At 42.7% G+C, this 21,730-nt stretch overlaps 1 protein-coding gene across 13 annotated transcripts in view; it reads left to right on the top strand.

Moving 5' to 3' along the window:
• LOC105487377 (ras responsive element binding protein 1) overlaps positions 1-21,730 on the top strand; it is a 202,500-nt gene that overhangs the window by 137,582 nt on the left and 43,188 nt on the right. For all 13 annotated transcript variants that reach the window (XM_071097680.1, XM_011750832.3, XM_011750821.3 and 10 more), the window contains 2 exons: positions 146-235; positions 1,980-2,143. In XM_071097680.1, coding sequence (XP_070953781.1) covers positions 146-235; positions 1,980-2,143 — 254 coding nt within the window. The remainder of the gene's footprint in view (positions 1-145; positions 236-1,979; positions 2,144-21,730) is intronic.

Here is a 21,730-nt window from a genome sequence, read left to right as displayed (position 1 = left end):
AGCAGTGACTTGCACAAGCTCATACCTGGGCAGGTTCTGGAGCCCATGCTCTCAGCTACATAGACACAAGTGCTTATTACAGAAAGAAAAGGCACTCATTGACTGTGATTTGAAATTTATCTTCCCTTTTAATCTTTCTTTTTAGGAAACGAAAGAGGAGAAGTCTTCCTATAACTGCCCCCTGTGTGAGAAGATTTGCACTACCCAGCACCAGCTGACCATGCACATTCGCCAGGTAGACTCCCGCTGTTCTTTTTTTTTTTTTTTTAAGTCAAGTGCAGTAGTGAGAAGAGGGGAAAGAGTAGAACAAGGAGTTAAACACTCACTGTGGGCAGTCAGTTGAGGTAACTCACGACCTTCGGACCAGCCTATTTTTGATTTAAATTATTCTTCCTAAACAGAGGGCAGGGTAATTGGATTTTAATGGATGAGTTGTAGCTGTGCCTAATTTAAATTTAGTATTTTAAATAATTTTGGGAGGTGGTTATGAAATGACTTTTATATGTGCATATTCCTGTGACAAAGTCCTAGGTCAATGCAGAATTCCTTTTTGGCTAGGTGCAGTGGCCCACACTTGTAATCACAACATTTTGGGAGGCCCAGATGGGCGGATCACTTGAGGTCAGGTGTTTGAGACCAGCCTGGCCAACATGGTCCAGACCAACCTGTCTCTACCAAAAATGCAAAAATTAGCTGGGCATGGTGGCACACACCCGTAATCCCAGTTACTTGGGAGGCTGAGGCAGGAGAATCACTTGAAAACCCGGGAGCAGAGGTTGCAGTGACCCAAGATTGCGCCACTGCACTCCAGCCTGGGTGACAGACCAGGACTCTGTCTCATAATAAATAAATACATAAAATAAAATAAAATAGAATCACCCTTTTTTTTTTTTTTTGGTGAGACAGAGTCTTGCTCTGTCACCGAGGCTGGAGTGCAGTGGCATGATCTCGGCTCACTGCAACCTCTGCCTCCTGGGTTCAAATGATTCTCCTGCCTTAGCTTCCCAAGTAGCTGGGATTACAGGCACCCGCCACCATCCCCAGCCAATTTTTAAAAATTTTTAGTAGAGATGTCGTTTCGCCACATTGGCCAGGCTGGTCTCAAACTCCTGACCTCGTGATCTGCCTGCCTTGGCCTCCCAAAGTGCTGGGATTACAGGCGTGAGCCACAGCGCCCGGCCTAAAATCCCCTTTTAAATTTGAACAAACATCAAGTTAAAGGACCTTTCGTTGTATGTTGCTTGTCGGTATGAACCAAATCCCTTACAGCATAATGAGCTGCAACCCTGTTCCTTAGTGTAAATGTACATCACACAGAAGGAAATCTACTCAGCTTGGGGTCTTTTTTTGCTTTTCTCCTTTATTATAAGATTTATCCTCCTCCTTCTGCTATGGCCAATTCATGACAAAATGTTGATGAGTGTAGAACAGTGAAGGATTGATGACCTAGTATAATCATGACATAGTACTGAATAACATCAGGTCACTAAAGTGACTGGGGTTTGAATAGAAATGTTCCTTTTTACCGTCTTTCAGAGGCCAAAACCGCCCTGTGCAGGTTTCAGTTCTCTTTCTCTGACGGCAGGCCTGAGTCATCGAATTTGAAGACGGGACATCGACTCTTTTAATGGGAGGACATATTTCCTTCGCTGTTGAGAGTCCTTCGGCTCATAGGAGTTAATATATGTGGTCAGTGAATCTGTATGTGATTCAAAGAAAGACCTGGGAAGGCTCTTCTGAGCCTTTCAGTAGAAATAGTTTTCAAAACAATGCGGGAATGGAGGAAGATCATACAAAATATTTGTTTGCCTGTTTTCCTGATACATTGTACCCCTTCAAGAAGATACTTAAAATGAAAGAGAAACACATAGCCAAGAAAGTTCATTGGTTTTTTTAATAAAGCTCTGGATCTGCATTTCCTAAGAGCTGAGCTTTTGATGCACTTTGTAAGTGACCGCTGTGATCATTGCTTTCTGCAGCACAACACAGACACTGGAGGAGCCGACCACTCATGCAGCATCTGCGGGAAGTCACTGAGCTCGGCCAGCTCCCTCGATCGCCACATGCTGGTGCACTCTGGCGAGAGGCCTTACAAGTGCACTGTGTGTGGCCAATCATTTACCACCAATGGGAACATGCACAGGTGGGTGAGGGTGCCCTTTGCTTGGGGGGTTGGCTGGTACCTGGAGGTTGGCAGGCAGGACAGTGGCCTCTGAGCCTTCAGAAGACTTGCCTAAAGATACAGAGAGTTCTGGAACTGTGTCCGTTGTATGGAAAAACCAGAGATGCACACTATCTCTGGGGTATTCGAGGTGTCGGATCATGGGAAACGGAAGTACCTTGGCAAGGTCTGTGGCCCTTCAGAGTTCTTCAGGATAAAACACAGTCGTTTCCCCTCTGCCAGTTGGAGTTTGTTTGGGTGCAGATTATCACATGTAAAAGAAGAGCCCTCCAAGAGTAGCATCCATGTAACCCTGCCATGTAAAAAATACTTGCATATGCCTACCAGATTCCTCACAGACATTTTCGTTGCAAAAATCAAAACGTCTGGGACCTTTTAATAAATAGTGAAGTGGCCTGGTCCTGGAGCTTCAGGATAAGATAGGATAAAATTAAGAAAAAGAAAGTCTGATGAACGTCAGGACATTACTTCCTGAGAGAGAAAGATGCTCACTCAGGTGGGAGACAGTAGAGTGGTGGACATATTAAAATTGGGGTGAACCTTTGGAAAATAGTTTATAGGCTGATCATACATGTTTTGAGGGATTTACTCTTCCATATTCCTGTCTAGTCCTTATTCTGCTTTCTTTTAAAAAAGTTGAGTCACATTTGTTACATGTTTATTTCAAAAGAAAACTTTATATAATTACTATAAAATGGATATGCTAGTTATATTTGGTTATATAAACACTAAAATGAGATGGGCCAGTTTATTATACATGCACATGGGACATACTGATACAGCAGTTAAGTTTCTTGATTTGGAAACTAGGCACCTGAATTCAGGTCTCAGCTGCTACTTGTAAATTTTCTATCCTCAAGCAAGTTACTTAACCTCTTTGTACTCCAGTTTCTCATCTTTAAAAAAAGATTTTTTTGTTTAATTATTTTCTTTCATGCTATTTTGACCCCCCAAAAACGAGATTTTTAATCATATCTACTTCATTGGATAAGGATGAGGATTAGGTGATATTGAGTTTAGCGTACAGTTCCTAGCACAAACTAAGCACTCGATGTTATTTATTATTATTTGCATTTCTAAGTAATGCTGCAATAATTTAAAGCCTGTGTATATCTCAGTCTAAACTCTTAGAAGTGAGGTAGAGTATGACTTCATGAAAAGTAGGAATATATTAAGAATTTACAAAGTGTTTTGCTTTTTTGTTTTCTCATAAATTTCAGTCCTGATGGGTTATTCTCTTTGCCCCTCCTGTCTTGGGAGTGTTTTCGGGTATAAAGGAATTGAATAGTGTCACTATTTTACAATACAATATTTTGCATTTTAGCTTTTTATTTTTTTTTACCACCGTGTTGGCCTGTTGGTATCATTTATTTTTGCTTTGCATTTAGGTCTGCTCGTTCTACACCCCACACGCCCAAAAAGTCCTTTGTTCTTTACATATTTGCCCTTCTCAGAATCTGGTCCTAGAGGTATTGCCTGTTCCCCTCTTGGGGATTCCTTCACTTTTTCCTACTGAGCCCCTGCTCAGTGGAACTCCCCATGGGCCAGCTCCAAGTTGGCAGGGGCAGTGGGCACACTGATGAAGAGGACCCTCCTAGTGGCGTTTTGGCCCTAACCGCTGACCGCTGTGATCCTCCATGAGACATCTCTTGATAGTAGGCCCAATCACTCCTGATTCGGAAAATTTCCATTTTGAGACATGATTGAAATAAACACAGCTATAAAAGGCATAGTTATTGTCTTCTACAATAACCTGTGTGGCAGTGTGTTTTACAAATAAATAATCATTGCTGAAGCTATGGTGCTCTGGGTGTCATATCTGTATTACATGAATACATATCTGTATTCACTTTTCATTTGTTTTTTTTTTTACATCTTACGGTATAATTCATACATCATACGTTATACCATGTAAAGCGTGTACTTCAGTGGGCTTCAGATTCTTTTTTATTGTTAAATAATAGTTCATTGTAGAAATATGATACCACATTTTAGTTATCCCTTCATCAGTTGATGGACATTTAAGTTGTTTCAACTTTTTGGTTATTATGAACAAAGCTGCTGTTGACATTGTTGTACAACATTTGGTATGGGCCTATGTTTTTGTATTTCTTCGTAGACACTTAGGAATGAAATTGCTGGGTCATATGGTAAATCCATGTTTAAGTCGAGGAATTGCTAAACTGTTGTTAAAAGTTCCAATCTGGGGGTATTGCCATTATAACAATACTAACTTGATCCATGAACTTGGGATGTTTTCCCATTTGTTAAGTCTTCAGTTTCTTTCAACGTCTCATAGTTTTCAGAGTACAAGTTAAATTTATATTGGTTAAATTTATTTCTAAGTATTTTATTATTTTTGATACTACTATAAGTAGTTTTCCAATTTAATTTTTCAATTGTTCATGGCTAGTGTATTGATACACAGTTAAAATTTATATATTGATTTTGTTCCCTCCAACCTTACTGACCTCATTTATTCATTCTAGTAGTTACTTAGTGGATTCCTTAGGTTATTCTATATCATGTCTGTATTCATTTTCTCGCCTACTTGCCCCGGCTACAACCTGCAAAACAATGTCGAATAGAAGTAAAGAGAATGAACATTCTTTTCTTGTTTGTGATCTTAAGGAGAAGGCATTCAGTCTTTCCCCATTAAATATGATATTAGTTGTGGATTTTTAAAATAAATGTTCCTTACCAGTTTGAGAAAGTTTCTTTCTTTTCCTAGTTTTTTTAGTGTTTTTATCATGAAAAAGTATTGGATTGTGTCAGATGATTTTTTTTTTTTTTTTGCATCTCTAGTTGGGTTGTTTTTGTCCTTTATTCTTTTGTTGTTGTTCATTTGTTTTTTTGAGATAGAGTCTCGTTCTGTCGCCCAGGTCAGAGTGCAGTGGCGTGATCTTGGCTCACTGCAACCTGTACCTCTCGGGTTCAAGCGATTCTCCTGCCTCAGCCTCCCGGGTAGCTGGGACTACAGGCGTGCACCACTACGCCTGGCTAATTTTTTTATATTTAGTAGAGATCGGGTTTCACCATGTCAGCCAGTCTGGTCTTGAACTCCCGACCTCAGGTGATCCTCCCTCCTCAGCCTCCCAAAGTGCTGGGATTACAGGTGCGAGCCACCACGCCTGGCCCCAGATTTTGTTTCTTCTTGAGTCAGTTTCAATAGTTTGTATCTTTCTAGGAATTTTGGCGATTTCATCAAGTGATTGGTTGGCATACAATAACTCATAATATCCTTTTGTAATCCTTTTGTAATCCTTTTTATTCTATAAAGTCAGTAGTAATTTCCTTTCTTTCATTCCTAACTATAATAATTTGAATCTTCTTTTTTTCCCCTTAGTCAATCTAGCTAAACATTTGTAAATTTTATTGATCTTTTCAAAGAACCAACTTTTGGTTTCATTGATTTCCCTCTATTCTGTCCTCTATTTCATTAAATTACTGTTCTAAACATTATTATTTCCCCTTTTCTGCTTTCTTTAGGTTTAGTTTGACCTTTTTCCGGTGTTACAGCAAAGTATAAGGCTGGATTATTGACTTGAGAGCTTTTTAAATACAGGCTTTTATAACTGTACATTTTCCTATAAGCATTGCTTTAGTTGTTTCCCGTAAGTTTTTGTATGTTGTGTTTTCTTTTTCATTCATCTCAGCATGTTTTCTAATTTCCCTTGTGATTTCTTCTTTGACCCACTGGTTATTTAGAAGTATGGTGTTCAGTTTTCACAAATTTGTGACTTCTCAAATTTCTTACTAATTTCTGGTTTCATTTCATTATGGTCGGGAAAATTCATTCCATTAATTTGTTACTGATTTCTAGTTTCATTCCATTATAGTTGGGGAACATACTTTGCATGATTTCAAACTTTGTAAATGTACTGAGGCTCGTTTTATCACCTAGCATATGGTTTATCCTGGAGAATGTTCCATCTGTTTGAGAAGAATGTGTATTCTGCTGCTGTTGGGTGGAGTGTTCTATAGATTTGCTGTTAGGTCTAGTAGGTTTATAGCATTGTTCAAGTCTTCCATTTCCTTATTGATCTCCATTTATTTTTATGTACTCTGCCTTGTAAGGATTGTATAATTATTATCCCATTTTGCAAATGAGGAAAGAACTGAGGTAATAGACAGTGATAAGATTTGAATAAAGGATATCTGGCTTCAGAGGCCATGCTTTTAACTACCACAGGTTGAGTACCCCATATTCAAAACGCTTGGCACCAGAAGTGTTTGGGATTTTGATTTGTTGTTTTTTTGTTTTGTTTTGTTTTTTGGAATATTTGCACATATATAATGAGGTATCTTGAGGATGGGACACAGATGCAAGTCTGCACACAAAATTTGTATATGTTTCATATACACCTGATACACATAGCCTGAGCATAATTGTATGCAATATTTTTAATATTTGTGCATGAAACAAAATTTTGACTGGGACCCATTACATGAGGTAAGGTATGGAATTTTCACTTGTGGCATCATGTCAGCTCTCAGAAAGTTTTCAATATTGAAACTTTCAATGTTTCAGATTTCAGATTTTCTGATTGGGACACATGGACTGTATGTGAGAAATCATTGATGTAGCTTTTGTGTCACTTTGCATATTAGAAAAAACACTCTTTCACTCTTTTCCTCATTCTCAACACTATTCTGTGCTGTTATAGAACGTTATTTTTCAATGGTAAACTATTACTGTCATCCCACTAGCATATTCTATGTATAGTGAGCATGGGATAGTTTTGGGGGCAACCATTTTGACTGAATTTTATTACTCTGTGTTGTCTGGGTTTACTTGGATAGTCTTAGAAATTGTTTTGAACTTTTTGTAGCATAGCCCTGGGTACTATTCTAAGATACATTTCTCATTTATGGTCATTGTATTTTGGAGTTATTTATAAATATTTTTTTTAAAGCAGGCATTGGCTGGGCACGGTGGATCACACCTGTAATCTCAGCACTTTGGGAGGTTGAGACAAGCCAGTCACTTGAGGCCAGGAGTTTGAGACCAGCCTGGCCAACATCATAATATCATGTGTCTACTAAAAATGCCAAAAATTAGCCAGATGTGGTCATGTGTGCCTGTAGTCCCAGCTACTCAGGAGGCTGAGGCACAAGAATCGCTTGAACCCAGGAGGTGGAAGTTGCAGTGAGCCGAGATCTTGCCACTGCACTCCAGCCTGGGCAACAGAAGAAAAGCAGGCCTTGGGGATACTTGTTTGTGCTAATCTTTGGTTTTCTGGTACTGATTTTACTTATTATGAGGCACCTTGATTCAGAGGAGAGGACTAAATTGGGGCTGAGTTCTAATCTTAGTTCTGTAGAATTTTGTGGAAATCTCTTAATTTTTTGACACTTTAACAGAATGGCTTAGTATTACCTCACATTGAATTTGGACTCAGATTTAATAATGTTTGTAAAAGGTTCTGAAGGTTTACAGTGTACTATGGACATCCCCTGGGTAGAGGGAGTTTCTGAGTCTGTATTGTTAGAGTTGAAACCACCATAATGACAGTCTAGGAAAGTGTTCCACTACTAGCTGTGTGATCCCAGACAAGTTACTTGACACCTCTGTGTCCGAATTATTTCATTGTAAAAGGTAGTATTAGCCGTACCTACCTCATGGGAATGCTGTGATGATCAGTAAATAACACATGCAAAGCACTTGGATAGTTGTTGTTAAATGGTACGTATCAATAATGATTACTACTCTTTTATTGTTATATGTGCCAGAGAGGGAAAATATATTGAGTAAACATTCTTATAATGCCAGAAAATAAATTGAGTAAATTGAGAGTGATTTCTTTTAAGTTTGCTTGTTTTAGTTTTTGCTACACTAAATCTGTAATTTAAGTAACTATTTTTGAAATATTGGGGATTATCATACTACATTTATTATGTCTTTGCAGAAAGTTGCAAATAATGAGTTAAAAAAACATTTGGGTTTTGGTAAATCACATAAAAGTCATTACCATTTCATTTGTTGGCGAAACTGTACTTTTGAAAAAAATTATAAAAATGTGAGAACACTTACAAAAATGTGCCAGGGAGAGTGGAGTTAGATTTATTTGCCCCAGTGGATCTGTTCCAGAATCTGAGACTCTAGTAGTGAGCTGTGATCTCTCCCAAGCACATACCTGTGGGCCTGTGTTACATTAATCAGGGGCCAGAACTGCCCTGGGATGTGTGTGCAGGAATTAAAAAGAGTAATGCAACCCAGGTCCTGAGCAGCACGGAAGGCAATCAGTCGACTTGTGAGAGTTTAGTGCTTAAGATCAAAGTTCTTTTTCTTGTTTCCCTTCCGCTATCACTGCTTCCCAAGGTCTGTTGGCACCTGCTGGGATTGGGTAGTGCCCAGGAATTCCCTCATGGGGTCTCCAGAGCCGACGCTAAGCTGAGGGATCAGAGAACCTCTGCCTCCGCTTCCCAGGGCACCCACACCCAGGTGCCTCCGTTCCATCTTGTTTATAACCTGCTCGAGGCTTTCCCTCAACTGTGCCAGTTTCGTCTGACATGGCCCTGTGCTCTGATTTTTGGCTCCTCCCCTGAGGGGTACAGATTGGGTGGGGCCTCTGCCGTGGCATGATTCTCTGTAGCGTGGATTTCTGGAGTTTCGTTTCTCTGAAGGCTTGATTCCACAAGGCTGGTCTGTGCTGTGCTCCTCAACAGCACAGTTGATGACCACACAGCTTACCCTTCTCCCTTCTTCTGCTCACCCCCTGGTCTGAAGGCTGTCCACACTCACACATGGGGTGCACACCTCCGTGTGTGTGCACACTCTTCCAGATGAGCCCAGCTCTCCAGTTTTGCCTGCTTGAGGCAGATCTGGGCTCCACCCCAAAGTTGTTTTTTGTTTTTTTTTTTTTGCTGAAACACTCAGAGGGCCTCACAACACAGACTCTGAGGACTACATCCTTTGAAGTTTCAAGTTACTTTTAGCTGATATTGAGGTGTATAGAGCAACTCACTCTATTTCCTTTGGCCTATAGTCATTTTATGAGTATTTGTTAGTTATCTGTATTTATAATGCGACTCAGTCTTTTTGTAGAGTTTCCTTTATCTTAGTTTTATAAGAGGACACTCAGAATTGTTATATTGGCCAAATAAAGTAAACTTCACAGAATGAAGGTAGCATATTAAATTATGTGTAGTCGTAGACAGATGCTTTGTAGCACTGATAAAGCCTATAACTTCTTACACTTTTTACTAGTAAATAAATTTACTTGATCTTTTAAAAGTAATTATATTTTGGCAAGTAGGGAGATGAGAGTGATGCTAATACCAACTTATTTTGAGAAAGGTTAGGATAAAGGCCTTTTTAATTTGTTACTTATATTATTTTAATTTGTTTTGAGAAAGGTTAGGATAAAGACCTTTTTAATTTATTACTATATCTGGTATAGCTTTGTGAGCTGCCACTTCCCTGTATGCAGATTCTCATGTTTTTGAGGTTTGAAAATCCTTTGTCCCAAGCCTTTCTAACCACAGCTCAGTTGCTGAGCAGAAGAGTAGGTTGCCATCAAGTACAAAACATGTATCATGGAAACATCACCGTGGCTCCAGCTTTTAACTTCCCAGAACTCTTTATCAGTTGCTCCCACGTTGAAAATTTGGATTGAGTGGTGCTCGTCTTCCAAAACAAACTTGGGAAACTGAGCCAGAGCATGCCTCTGGGAGAGCTCAATGTAGGAAAAAGGGCATTGAGCTTTGCAATATGCAAAGCTTGTTCCAGAAAGTGCTGGGCTGCAAAGCTGTGAAGAAATGATACTTGAAACAGAGGATTGAAATGTGCCTCATTTGGAATAAAGCCTGTCTCTAAAACTGGTATTTTCCTTTTAAAATTGCTTTGGGGAAATAGGAAATTAATTTTCACTTTGCTCTGTATTTTACAGACTGTAGACTTTTAATTCTAAAGAGAGTTGTGGAGCATGTGTTACATTTAAGGACATACTTAAGACCCTGGCAGAGGCAAGTTTTCATGACTGACTTCATTTATTCTTTGAAGAGTAGGGATGTGTTCTGATTTCAACTGTCATTAGAATGGTGAAGATGGGCCAGTACTTTGGGAGGCCAAGGTGAGTGGGTCACTTTAGGACAAGAGTTCAAGACCAGCTTGGCCAACAAACCGCATCTCTATTTAAAAAAAAAACAAAAATTAACCAGGTGTGGTGGCACTTACCTGTAATCCCAGCTGCCCAGGAGATGGAGTTCACTTGAACTCATGAGGCGGAGGCTGCAGTGAGCCGAGATTGCGCTACTGCACTCCAACCTGGGCAACAAAGCGAAACTTTGCCTCAAAAAGAAGGGGTAAGATGAAGAAGGGAAATCCTTGGAACATCATCTAGTTGTTTTGTTGCAGGCTTTTTTCCTGCGGCCACAGGCGTGATTTTTTTCTGTTGCCAAGTGTAGGAGACATAGGACCTGAGGATGCCCCTGGACATCAGGATAGGCTTCAGGAACAGAGGCTTATATGTTCCTATTATGCTTGAAGAAAATATTAGCTGCACAGAAATGTGACCTGCTCCATGACAAATGAGACCACAAAGGCTCTGAATTTAGCATACTACTCTCAGATGCCTAGGCTAAGCCAGCCCTTGGCGCACAACTGCACTTGGGTATCTGGAACAGGTGGCCAGTATTAAATGAGAGAAGGAGCAGAGGTAGCACAGTGTTTCTGAAAGCAGGGGACAGTCATTTCTTTACCCTCAGTGCCCAGCAAGAGGAAGGGTCCTGTGAACTTCCATCATGGTCATATCAAGTTTCTGATGACACCCTGTAGCTTGTTCTGGCACGTGTTGCTTCTCAAGGGTGGAGGTGACCACTCAAAGGTTCAGTCAGTCCCATCTTAAAATTAATCTCGTAATCACAAGGTCCCTGTCCCTCTTGACATATTCTTCTGCAGGAAGGAAGGTATCAGGACAGTTCACATGGAAATAAATTATATATTTATTTGTAGGATAAAACTCTGTGGGTCACCCTGCCCTGGACTGTGTGAACGTTTTTTTTCCGTTGAAATACTTCTATGGAAAAGAAAAGCTTAAAAGCATTTCAGTTGTCTACATCCAAGGGGGAAAGACAAATCAAAAGCAAATGTCCTTCAGGGATGCTCAGAGATCTTAACACATTTAACTCCACTTAGAAGGACATAAGTGTTCTATACAAAGACTGTTGAGGGGTTTGTGTAAATGTGATTTTAATGGGATATTCGTAGTCAGCATAGCTGTATGAACTGTATATATCTCCTGATACATGTTAGGCATTTAGTGAATAGTTGGTACTGTAGTTTCATCGTGATAATACTTGGGTATCAAAGCAGTTTTCAGCATATGTTAGTACTCTGAACACTAAAATAGACATACTTCTGGTATAATTTAGAAAGCTTTTCTTTAAGAAGGGCTGAAACTTCTCTTTTAACCAGATAAAACAAAATATATGTAAGTGTAATATCCCATCCATGATCATTCCACTTAATATGCTTTTCCCTCTCTTGAGAGTGCACCTTGGTAAGAGGCCCATAATCTTCCCTCCAGAGTGGAGATTTTCCACTAGATAAGACATGGAGAAAAAGAGCGGATATGTACAAATTTGTTGATTACAGCAGAATGTCTGAGCTACCAGTTCCCCCCAAAAGCATTATTAAGCTTTCACCACATAAGCTTACTGATTGATTAAATAAATTTAGCCTTTCTTTACATCTCGTTGGCTGGATGTGAAACCTGTGTGCTTTTATTTTTACTTCAGTAGTGGTTTAAAGAAGGGCGACATCTTCTGTGGTGCTTCTGAGTCCTGATAGCTCTGCCTAACTTTTCTGGCCAGGGCTGATAAAGGATACTCCCTGGAGTGGTCAAGAGCCTCAATTTCTTCGTCTTTAGTGGGGGTAATGTTTACTCACAAAATCTGTTAGAAGGATTAAATGCTGTAATCCTTCTGTTAGAAGGATTAAATGCTGTAACATATACATGAGCCTCTGGCTCATGTTAGGTGCACAACAAATTGTAGTTCAAGGCCTTCCGTTCTCTTCTCTCTTAAGATATTTAACCCAGCAGCTCCTTATACCTACTTGTTCAGCAGATGGATTTACTAAAGTGAGAAAATACACTCCCAGCTTCTTAACAACTGGGGCAACATAGGCTGCATTCTAAGAACCCGAGAGCCTGGTAACAATGCTGTGCAACAGTAGCTGTGTGTCATGCTGAATTTCTGTGGCCAAGTTGTGCAAATCCTTATTATTACCTGAACACTTGCCTTTTTTTTGTTTGATTGCTTGTTCTATGATGTTTACATATGTATGTGTGTATGTGTGTGTGCTTGGGTTTTTGTGTGTGTGGTTTTTTGTTTTGAGACAGGGTCTCACTCTGTCTCCCAGACTAGAGTACAGTGGCGCCATCATAGCTCACTGTAGCCTCAACCTCCCAGGCTCAAGCGATCCTCCCACCTTACCCTCCCGAGTAGCTGGGACTACAGGCACACTCCACCATGCCTGGCCTGTTTTTATACTTTTTTAGTGTGGATTTGCATTAATACTATTAGATGAGATTCTGTGGTTCTTTCCAGAATTTTTACTTTGCATTTTAGAAACCTGAATAGTTGAAAGCTACCACTATCCTCTGAGAAAAAAGGTAGGCAAGTGGGATTTGTCATTGAATTTTATTCTTCAAATAAGATAAAAAGTGTAAGAAAGTTATCAAAGCCAAAAGTTGGCCAATTTTAATTGACAGTCTCTTGTGTAGCCTGTTTTTTGTTTGCTAGACTTGACCTTCCTCGAAACATTTTCCCTTTTACTTTGTGTTTTTTTCTTTTCTAATACCCTTTAACAATCAGCACAACTTATTTTTTATATATATGGGTATATATGTGTGTGTATATGTGTTTATTTATATATATATATTTTTTAATTTTTTGAGATGGGGTTTTGCTCTTGTTGCCCAGGCTGGGGTGCCGTGGCGCAATCTCCACCTCCTGGGTTCAAGCAGTTCTCCTGCCTCAGCCTCCTGAGTAACTGGTATTACAGGCATGTGCCACCATACCCAGTTAATTTTGTATTTTTAGTAGAGATGGGGTTTCACCATGTTGGCCAGGCTGGTCTCAAACTCCTGACCTCAGGCGATCCACCCACCTCAGCCTCCCACAGTGCTGGGATTACAGGCGTGAGCCACCATGCCCGGCTTACTTTGTATTTTTGAAGAAATATTTGAGAAACCTCCTTGTAGCTGATGCTTACTTTTAATTTAGAATTTCTCTCTGAATTGAACTGACCAAGTTCAAGTTCAGTTATGCCAACGAGCATAACAATCATAAAACTGTCCAAGTGGACACTGTCCCCTCAGTGGACATGTTAAGCAGCAATCAAGTCTTTTTCATCCTATCACTAGTTCTCAAATTTATGATCTGGCTCATAATTAGTTTTTTATCATTTGGTCAACTGGATGCTAATATTTATAACTTAAGTTTTCTTCTGTTTTAGCAGAGTTGGTGTTTGTTAGTTTGTTTTTTGGAAACTAAGGAAATGCAAAATAAATTTTATCTTTAATGCAGGCAGTACAGTATTTTTGACATATCTTGTTGAGTTATTTCAGCAGCTCAGTCTTACCAGGTAAAACTGGTGGATGGCAGCAGAATCTGGAACATCATGCTTGCCCACACTTGAACAGCAAGCAGGGGTGAGAGTGAGAAATTAGGTTAGGGAAGGTAAGGGATGGGCTTGCTGGGGGTAGGATGAGGAGCAAGGAGCTGGCCTCTGCTCTGGAATGCAGCGTGCCCTGGTGTCCTCGCCGACCATGCCCCTTGTCTGATGTGCTGAGGACTTTGAACAGGTCCTGAGTGTGTGTCCAGTTTAGTTTCATAACACGAAAGTGGCAAAGTCAAGAGGGAGCCTGACTTCCAGCATTAGATCACAAAATGAAACCTGCAGGGACCTGGCAGCAGTTCCACCGTAGCAGTTCACAGGGTTTTATACCTTACATTTTTCCGCCTTTGTTTAAATATCCAACCTGTCCGACCTGTTCGGGCTGAACAAGCTGGTGCTAGCAAACCCCGAAGCGTGCCCACTCACTGTCAACCTTTTTCTGATGTGTTAAGGAAGGTGATTAGTGGCAACATTGCCCCCTCAGCGCCCATCCCACCTTCCCCACTGAAACATGAACAAGAAGCATTGAAGTCTTAGCCTGTGCATTCATGATACGGATTCTCATCTCACCTTTGGCACGTTTGTGTGCCTGTGGGCCGTCCTCAGCTTCTCTTGGGGCTCTGGGATGCTTAATGGAAAGGTTGTTGGCCTTCAGTGGAGAAAGATTTTGTATTTCCTTAAACCGGAGATTCAGTTGCATAATGGGTTCATTGGTCCTGCGGTGTCAGCACTTAATTCTTCCTCTTCATGCTTATATAACCCAGCTTGCTCAAGAGGACTGCTGTTCCAAGTTTATGGGTGGGAAAACTGAGGTCTGCGATGCTGCAGGTTCTTCCAGGGCTCTCCTCTCCGGTTTCTGTTAGTAGATGGTATACTGTTGCTCCCTCGACATCTCTGGAGAACAGGGGCCATGTGTGCACCGTGTCCATCCGTTTTAGATAAAAGTGGCTATAAACGGCCTTGGTCATACAGAAGGACTCTGTCACCTGGTTGGTCTTGGGAGGTGACATTTCTCTTTGGATTCATTTATATTCATCATTCTCTCTCCAATCTTGGTTCCCGTTTCCTTGCCAGCAGTTTCTCAGTGGCCCCTAAGCAATATAATACAACATCTCCAGAGTGGGTGGCTCTCCTTTTTCACTAGGCTTCTTCCTGCACTCGCCCACTGCACCTTCCACTTTCCTCATGGGCGCGTGGCCGACCATCTGGGATGGCCCCGCCCGTGCATTTCTTGTTCCTCTTTTGGAACTGGCTGAGGAGTGGCAGTGACTTCGCACTGCCCTGTCATGAAGATAGTCATCTCTTCCTCCTGCACAGAGTGAGTGACTAGGTCCTGCCTTCTTGAAGACACCTCAAGCGGTCTCCCTTCAAGCTGAAGTGGGAAATGGCCTCTGTGACTTCAGCACTTCCCTCCTCCTATGAAGCTTAGGTGTGGGGGTTGGCGTATATGATTTTAGCCGTTGCCCTGGGAAGCTGGTCTCTGTGGTGGCTGGTGATGGCTTCGCTCAGAGGGGACAGCTCTGGGCTCTTGAGGTCACTTTGGGAATGATGACTTAAGTTGGGGCACCATCACCTCACACTGTAATATGAGGATATTCAGCGTCCCTGCTGGGAGAGGCCAGCCATGGGTGTGGGATTTGGACCCCAGGCTGCATGTAAATGTTGAGGAAACCGAGGGAGGTTAGCCTGGGGAAGAAGAAGAGGCCATGACAACACAGCGGCTGCCCTGAGGTATCTAAGGCCTGTCCATGGGAAATGGGAGCCTTCCACTGATGTCTCTGGACTCATCCAGGAAGGGCCTAGCCGGCCGATTGCAGCTCCGTGTTAATGAGAGTTCTCTTTGGGTGAGAGAAACGTCAGTTCATCCAACTTCTGAGGTCTTTTGTTTGTTTTTAAGAATGTCTGATTTTGTATGAAAATATGTACTGTGTATTTTTGTGGATTTTGTAAATAGGTATGGGGACCAAATAACATGAACATTTATTTTAGCATAAATAAGCAGGCAAGGGAAAAAGACAAGCACAAGCAGATGTAGGGTGTTACTGATTCAAGGGCAGGGCAGTTAGGAATCATGTCTAGAGTAAAAGATTTTTAAAAGGTTGGTGCTGGTTAATGTGGACTGACTGCCAACACCCCCTACCCGCTACTGGATCTGAAAGTCGAGAGGAGGAAGGAGCTGTAGAGGTAGCAGAGAAGGGGCCTCAGTTTTCTAAGTAGACAGTCATTAGCAAGAGAATGTCATCCCTTGACGCTGGGCTCAGGAGTTTGAGGCTGCACTGAGCTTGGATCGCACCACTGCACTCTAGCCTGGGTGGTGCAGCAAGATTCTGTTTCCAGAAAGAAAAGAATATATATTCTTCAGGCATTATCATTCTAGCTCAGTTCATCATTAAGGAAGTATCTGTACCAAGAAACCAGAAGGACCAAGATAGAAAAGGAACTGCTGTCTCCAAATACTGCCAAGGAACCTGAGGCAGGAGAGCAGAGATGGTGGTCCAGCCTGGAGAGCCATGACCCCACGCCTGGGGTTGGAGAGAAGCTCTGGGCTGATGAGCAGTGGAGATTGAGAGCCTGCCAAAGCGTTTGCTTACAAGGAACATGAAAATGAACCCCTGGTACACCTGGACTTCAAATTAAATCTCATCAAATTTAACTGTATCCTTACACTGGCTCCATTGGAATGCTATGCTACAGTCAGTAGATGAGAGACGCTCTCTATTTGGGGACATGTTGCCCTAGTATTGCAGGGAAAGGGGGGCTTGTAGAGGAAATCTGTGCTGTGGAGCATGTGGTCTTTACAGACACCTCCCTGAATGAAGGCAGTAGGAATAAACCTCAGTATCAGCCACAAAGCTTGACTTTGTCACAGCCTCCATGGGCCACATTGCCCACATCAGAGGCTGTGGGATCTAACCGGCCTCTGGTGGTGGCTGCAGTGTGCGGTGCATTTCACCAGGAGCATCCCGAGAGCCCTGGGAGCCACCTGGCTGACGGCATTCCCACAGCGAGCCTACGGACTGCGGGTTTACACTTCATGCCAGGCTGACTTTGGACTTCTCTAAGATGGCTGGCTTTGGGGGTCAGCACAGGTGCTTACGCATTGTCTAACCTTCCTCCACACCCTGGGACAGCTGGTGTGACCTGCCTTCCGGACAGGCATGACTGAACCCAAACAACACCTGAATTACTAGAAGGTGCCTCTGCACTTTACAGGTGGGGCCACACCAGGAATTGCCACCTTGCTGTACTCCCCTCACCCCCTCCCACTCTGTCTGCTCTCCGTCCCCCATTTGCTTGCATAGAACTTGATTGGCATTACAAGCATCATCCACAGCCCTGCACGCTGAGCTCCTCTCCGAGGCATTTGTTATGAAAGCATACACACATCTTTCTAGAGACGTACTTTGGCCAGAAATGTAGGTTGTGCAGCTGTGGAGGTTCTTAATCTTATTCACTCCCTCTTTGTTTATCACAAGGCTTTTTTGGACAAAAAAAAAAGCAAGCACCAGGTACGGATGAGGATGTCTCTATAACCAGCCTGCCAGACCCTGTTTGAACCTGTTGCCTCTGGCTTGGCATGTCTTGGGCCGTGCTGTGTGTGCTTTGTATACAGCGTCCTGTGTCCTGACAGAGTGACTTTCCTCACGGTACCATTCACTCAGGGTATCAAATGAGTCGGCTTCTCCATTAACAGTCCTAGGAAGAAATTGAGACTGAAAAGTTAGCAAATACTGGAAGTGTCTATATTTCTCCTGAGGTTTAACCTTCACACGTAAATTACACACGGAGAGCTTGAAGAATGTCTGAGACCTGCTGTGAGGGCAGCTATGACCAAGTAATCTTTGGTTTGGATCACATTTAAACTGGTCGAGAGTTTCCCAAAGGATTTTGCCCCCAAAAGAATTTTAAGAATGTTAAATTTCCCAACTTTTTGGTTAAGCATTTATGCCTGGTAAACTGATGCAGAGACTGCTGGTATATTGGAAGATGAGTCTGGGAGATGTCTAATGCTGGTATCCAAAAAATGTTAGCGTCCTGGTCAAATGGTTAACCAAACCTGCAAACGGTGCAGAGAGCTGGAGAAGTTCACTATGATCCTGTGGTTCTCATGCTTAAGCAGGCTTCAGTATCACCTGCGGGGCTTGTGCAAGCCAGACTGCTGGGCCCTGACCCAGTGCCTACCAGTCTGCAGGTCTGGGGTGGGACTCAGGGGTTATTATTTGCATTAAGCTCCCAGATGGTGCCCATGCTGCTGGTCAGAAGCCTACAGAGGGAATACTGGTGTTCTAGGGACTGACAGGATTGTCCTCATTTTACCAGTGTGGAAACTGAAGCTGAGGGAGCCCAAGATTCTCTGGAGTCTCCATGGTTACTGGTGGCAGAACAAAGATCACACGTCTCAAATGTGTCACTGCTCAGAGACCACCCAAAAGTTTTCATTGCATCACATGGTGTCTGTCTACACCATCTTCCCACCCAGATTCCTGATTGCTGCTCAGAGAAAGCCAGTGCTTGAATAGCTAAGAGCTTTACCCCATTCCCAAATCTAATGACTTAACATGCCTAAAGAAGGTCAGCAGAAAGTTCCTGTATTTGGAACTGGAAAGGAGAACATTCAGGGAGGCAGGGAGGGTCAGGTTTTAGGGATTGGTCTGTCTCCCCGGAGTTATTGACCAGCCTTCAGCCCTTGCACAGGGTGTACTCTTTGGTTTAACTCTGATGTTTTCAATATTGTCACAGATAACCTACCCTACTACAATGGACCATCTCAAATTTTAGAAAGCAAATGATTACACTTGTGGGAGAAAAGCCATTTAAGCTGAAAATCAGCATCTACTCCTAGATTCAAAGTAGGCTCCAGTTGTGCCAAAAAGTGCTCAGATTTGGGGTTTTTTTTTTTCCAAGTTTAAAAAACATCTGCAATATTTGTGTTCGTTTATCACTGTAAAAGCCTCTTTGGGTGTTATGAATAGGATAAAACTTCTTGACTCCAAAAGTTCTGATAAAATTCCTTCCTTAGACCACAGTGCAGCAGGATTCCTACTATTAAAGTGTCATGCTTCCAAAAGAGAATCACAGAATTTTATGGAAAAGCAGAAATATACTTGGATTTTACATTAACCTCTCTCTATAATGAGTGTAGGTATTGTTTGGAATGAACAAACATGAATTCCAATAAGAAAAGATTAATATGTCCTCAGTGTTCATAGTTAAGAGTGTTTTCGATTGAAGTCCCTACAATGTGGCACTGTTCACAATCTCATGTCAGGTTTGCTCACACCAAATTCTAGCAAGGCAAGTTGTAAGGTGTCCTGGAACCTGAGAATAAATGTCATAGTAATACTCTGAGTGAAGCAAACATTTTCTACATACACTTCATTCCTTCACTCCTTCATTTGTCCATTCAGGAATTCAACAAATATTTATTTGTTTGTTCTTCCATCCAGCAGTTTAGCAGATACTTACTGACCAACACCTATGTGCCACCAGGGCTCATGCAGAGAACAACAGAGACCAGGTTCTTGCTGTAATGGAACTTACTTTCAATTGAGGGTGAGGGGACAGTCAGACGAGTAAAATACATGGTATATTCAACTACTGCTGTGTGCTGTGGAGGAAGGAACACTAAATTGTGGGCATGAGAGCATCTGCACCGGTGGGGTGTGGGGCCTCAGGCAAGGCTTTGCAGGAGAGGCACGTGGCACAAAACCTGGACGGCAGGAGCCAGGCTTGGGAAGGTCTGGGGTGCAGTTTTCCAGACAGAAATAGCAAGCACCTGAGTCCCGGATGTGGGAACTAGTTGGATGCGTTTGAGGGACCCACAGGGGCTAGTCTGTCTGAAAGGGCCTTGGGATGGAAGAGGGCAGGGTGCTCCACTGTTGAAGTCTAGCAGATAGGTGGAAGCCAGATTTAGTTTAATTCTAAGAATGGGACTGTCAGAGGAATTTAAGCAGGGAAGTGGTATGATTGGTCCTGTGTTTTAGATGCTCAGTCTGACTGCTGGATAGAAAATGGAAAATAAGAGAGCAAGAGGAAGAGCAGAGTGGCCAGTTTAAGATACTAAGACCAGCTGGTAGGAATTCCTGCCACTGCTAGTGTTTATGCAATGTATCCATTGAAATGTGAATCCTTATATATGGATCTCCGCACACTTGTTCAGTTATTAGACCTTAAGACAGATTTCTAGGAGAGGAATTACTGAGGTAAAGATCATACATATTTAAACTTCATATCTCTAGTGCTCAGCCACTTTGCAGAAAGGCGGTCACTCATTTCTACTCTCACCAATGATGAGAGAGTACCAGTCTTCTGAACCAGACCAGCACCGCATATTGTTAATGTAAGACTTTCTCACCCTCGCCAATCTGGAAGATGAAAAGATGTACTGCTCAGGTGCAGAATGGAGGAGATGTGGTTTGATAGCAGTAAATGAAGTAATCATGGGGGTTGTGATTGACAACAAACTTGGTAGGAACTGAGGGTATAAACACACCCAATGGAACCCACCCAGGCTCCCTTTATGTAGCTTCTGGAGGTCATAGTGCCAGCCATGTGCTCTGAGCTGTCAGATCACATCCAGACTGAATTTGCATCTGGATCCAGCATTTCATGAAGGATACCTGTACACTGGAGAGCATTCCAAGGTTACTTGGGACCAGTATAATTCCACAGACTTGCAAGCAGAGCTTCAGGGGAGCTGTTCGCTTTTGAAAAGAGAACACATTACAGAAGCGCAGTAGTCCTCTTACACTATTGGAAGAGCTGCCACGCGGATGAGAACATACACTGATGCTATACCACAGCATCTCGCTTGAGGACAGATAGACAGTTAAAGCAAGGACAGAATTTGTGACTCCATGTGAGGGAGATGGTTTTAACAATTAGAACAGCCGGGCCGGGCGCGGTGGCTCAAGCCTGTAATCCCAGCACTTTGGGAGGCCGAGGCGGGCAGATCACGAGGTCAGGAGATCGAGACCATCCTGGCTGACACGGTGAAACCCCGTCTCTACTAAAAAATACAAAAAACTAGCCGGGCGAGGTGGCGGGCGCCTGTAGTCCCAGCTACTCGGGAGGCTGAGGCAGGAGAATGGCGTGAACCCGGGAGGCGGAGCCTGTAGTGAGCTGAGATCCGGCCACTGCACTCCAGCCTGGGCGGCAGAGCGAGACTCCGTCTCAAAAAAAAAAAAAAAAAAACAACAAACAAACAAAAAAAAACAATTAGAACAGCCGGTGAAAATGGAGAAGTCCTTGTTGGTGGAAGTGTCCAAGCAGAACTAAATGGTGATGCCTCCAGTCTGTTGTGGAGAGGGACTTTCTATGCAGAATAGAGGGCTGAATCCCATCCCAGCTCCCGTCCAGTTCATGGGCTCCTTGTCATTTATTGACTCTCAGGATGCATGGAACTTAGACAGATTAGCCCTTGAAATCAACCCTGAGAGAAAGACTCAGGCCTTCTAAGGATTAGAATATTCTCTTTCCCATCACCCCTAATTTGTTTTGGCTACAGCTTGAGGGGAAGGGGTCACTAGTGTCTCATCATGATGATCCTGGCTCCACTTCCTTTGAGCTTTTGGGAGGAAATGAACAGCGCAAGTTGCCACTCCTGTTGTTGGAGGCCAGGGAAGCAGAGCAGGGGTCAGAGCAGTGGGGAGAATCTCTCACTACATCACATCCATCGTCAGACCTGGCCGGACCCCTCCAACCCTGCAGTTCACCCGTGGGCTGAATTGAGGTTGTCAATGCACCCGTGGCTTTTGCTCATCATGTGGTTTGAAGGACAAAGCAAGAATTTCCCATGTTGTGCCCAGTAGCTGGGGATTTCACCCTGGAATGGAGCGGTGCTTGTGCTTTCGCACCTGGGGTTCTGGGGCTCAGTGGGAGAACTGGAGTGAGCCCCGTCTGTCAGACTGTCTTGGCCTGCT

The sequence above is a fragment of the Macaca nemestrina genome, chromosome 5 (genome assembly GCF_043159975.1).
Source record: "Macaca nemestrina isolate mMacNem1 chromosome 5, mMacNem.hap1, whole genome shotgun sequence".
In the NCBI taxonomy this organism is placed as follows: domain Eukaryota; kingdom Metazoa; phylum Chordata; class Mammalia; order Primates; family Cercopithecidae; genus Macaca; species Macaca nemestrina.
This window is presented reverse-complemented; position numbering and strand designations above follow the sequence as displayed.